This window comes from Octopus bimaculoides, chromosome 4, assembly GCF_001194135.2.
Source record: "Octopus bimaculoides isolate UCB-OBI-ISO-001 chromosome 4, ASM119413v2, whole genome shotgun sequence".
NCBI classification, from domain to species: domain Eukaryota; kingdom Metazoa; phylum Mollusca; class Cephalopoda; order Octopoda; family Octopodidae; genus Octopus; species Octopus bimaculoides.
The window spans coordinates 94906222-94908598 of record NC_068984.1 but is presented as its reverse complement, the minus strand read 5'-3'; the positions used below and the strand labels follow the sequence as shown (position 1 = coordinate 94908598).

The window sequence follows — 2377 nt, the reverse complement described above, 5'->3', positions numbered from 1 at the left end:
CTCTCTCTCTCTCTCTCTCTCTCTCTCTCTCTCTCTCTCTCTCTCTCTCTCTCTCTCTCTCTCTCTCTCTCTCTCTCTCTCTCTCTCTCTCTCTCTCACACACACACAAAACCTCCAAACATTCTACAATGTTAGGATTCAAAATCTCTGATTACTTTTCATGACAACCATTAATCTATAACATTACAAAAACCTGCATCCAGAAGGCTGGACTTCATCTTTAGAGCCAGAATATAATTCAGCTCTGAATAGTTGGTGACCTGCAAAATGTGTGACAATATTGTTGTATTGCTTTCATATCTGGGATACTGTTGCTATAATCTAACCACTACGTAAATTTCTCTGACTAATGCACTTAAGCCTTGATTCAGTTCTCTCTCAGCCTCTTCTGTTTCTACCACAATGGATTTTTTGCTACTCCAGTCTACAAATTCTGATGCACCCACCTCCGTTTGCCTCATTCCTTGCACTAAACATTCCCCTTTTATTCCCTATTTTTGAAATACTAGATACATTTTAACCTTTTCCCTCTTCTCTGCACTAAATAAACAAAAAAAAAGTCTGTAGGTTCAATTTGTATTAGATATATAATTTGTGTCAATAATAAGTATTAAGAAGAAACATTGGAATAAAAAATATGGAGTGTCAACAATTGAGAATTCTTTATAACCGAAGTAAATATTGGCAGTGGGCTGGGAGTGAAGTGAAACTACAACATTTTATAAAGGTTATAGGTACAAGCCCTCTTTCTGCTCTCTAACTTATGCACCCTTCCAAAAATAATAATAATAATAAAAATTAGGATTTTGAATGTACTAAATTATTGATGACAAATATTAACATGCACTCTTTCAGCACTGTTGCCACCATCACTACTGCCACCATACAATTTTTGCTAAACGTATCAAACTAGAAAGCTTATTTCTTTGTCATTAATAATTTCAGGCTAGCAGAAATTGGATTCATCTGCTGGAGAATGGTAAACCTTCATGTACCCCAGACATAAGACACTTTATTTGCAGTGACATTTCTCTTACTCTGCCTTACCACCCTCATTGCTGTCTCTTCCTTCTGTTGTAGAGACTAACTTCCTCAACACACATACACACATGTTTGTTTATTTATTCATTCAAAACTGCAGCTTCACTTTGTTGCTGCTTCATGTTACATTGAGAAACAGAAATAGGATGCTCAAAGAATTGACAGGGAAGTGTGTGTGTATGCGTGCATATGCACACACATGCACACATCCTTCACTGTCACCTCCAAAGGTAAGTGTTCAGTATTTCCATCATTTACTGCTTAAACAAAGTCAATGTTTTATCATTTCAGTCTCACACATACCATCAAGCCTATTGGGATGGAACCTGCAAATTGCCACCAGATGTTCAACAAGCTTATTTTATGCGTAATGTTGTGGACAGTTCTGAACAAACCCTTGCTGAAGGAATGCAGGATCTCTCTACATGTTAAGGGTTAATGCTGTAACCCCCACCCCTCCGTCACATGAAGCTATGGTCCTTGATATTTTTTTGTATTTTTTTTTAACTTATAGCTTCAATTTTCTGAATTTTCTATCCTTTTTATTTTCTCACTTTTTGATTATCCTTGCCCTAATCTAAATTAATATTTTTATTTTGGCTTGTTTGTCTGTTTTCCAATGTTATCTGCATCTTTTCTTACATGATGCTAATAATGATCAAATACATGTGCAATTCATCTCACCTGTACAGCTTCTTAAATTTATTCTTGGTTGGAAATGTTGATTGTATGAACACAATATCATAAAACTTGCAAAAAAATTCAAAGAGAAATTTGTCTGTTATAAATGATGAGAGGATGAAGTCATTACTAGAGCTACTAATTTGTGATTGGTCATTAATTAGCCACTTATTATCTCTTGAGGAGAGAGAGAGAGAAGAAAGTCATTACTGAGGTATTATTCAGAGAGGAAAGGACATGGTTATTATGTGAGATACCTATCTGAAGATACCTACTGATTATTCCTGAATCAAACATATAATTACTTGAGCTGATCATATATGGATAGTTCATAATTATCCATAGGAGGACACAGTCATAACTTGAAGTGTTAATCTATGGAATATAGGTTATTCATATTTGAGCTTTAACTCCATGGGTTCTTCTAGAACATCACTGTCACAAAACATTTAAATGTAGAAATTTTCAAATTACAGGGCTAGATCTTAATGCTTTTACAAACCTTAATCGTTTTTATGTTATTGTCCATAATTCTCTATTTATCCATAATTTTCAGATATCAGTGTTTCAATCTCTTATTAAAAACATGAATTTTAGGAGTAAAAATTTATATTTTTTTATTTTTGTATAAACTTTTCTTCTCAAGACTTACCCT

General features: G+C 34.2%; 1 protein-coding gene across 1 annotated transcript in view; it reads left to right on the top strand.

The window, feature by feature from the left end:
• LOC106883720 (protein pinocchio) overlaps positions 1-1724 on the top strand; it is a 20486-nt gene extending 18762 nt beyond the window's left edge. The window contains exon 3 of the mRNA XM_014934832.2: positions 1333-1724. Within this exon, the coding sequence (XP_014790318.1) occupies positions 1333-1473 (141 nt within the window). The 3' untranslated portion in view covers positions 1474-1724. The remainder of the gene's footprint in view (positions 1-1332) is intronic.
• The last annotated feature ends 653 nt before the right edge of the window (positions 1725-2377 follow it).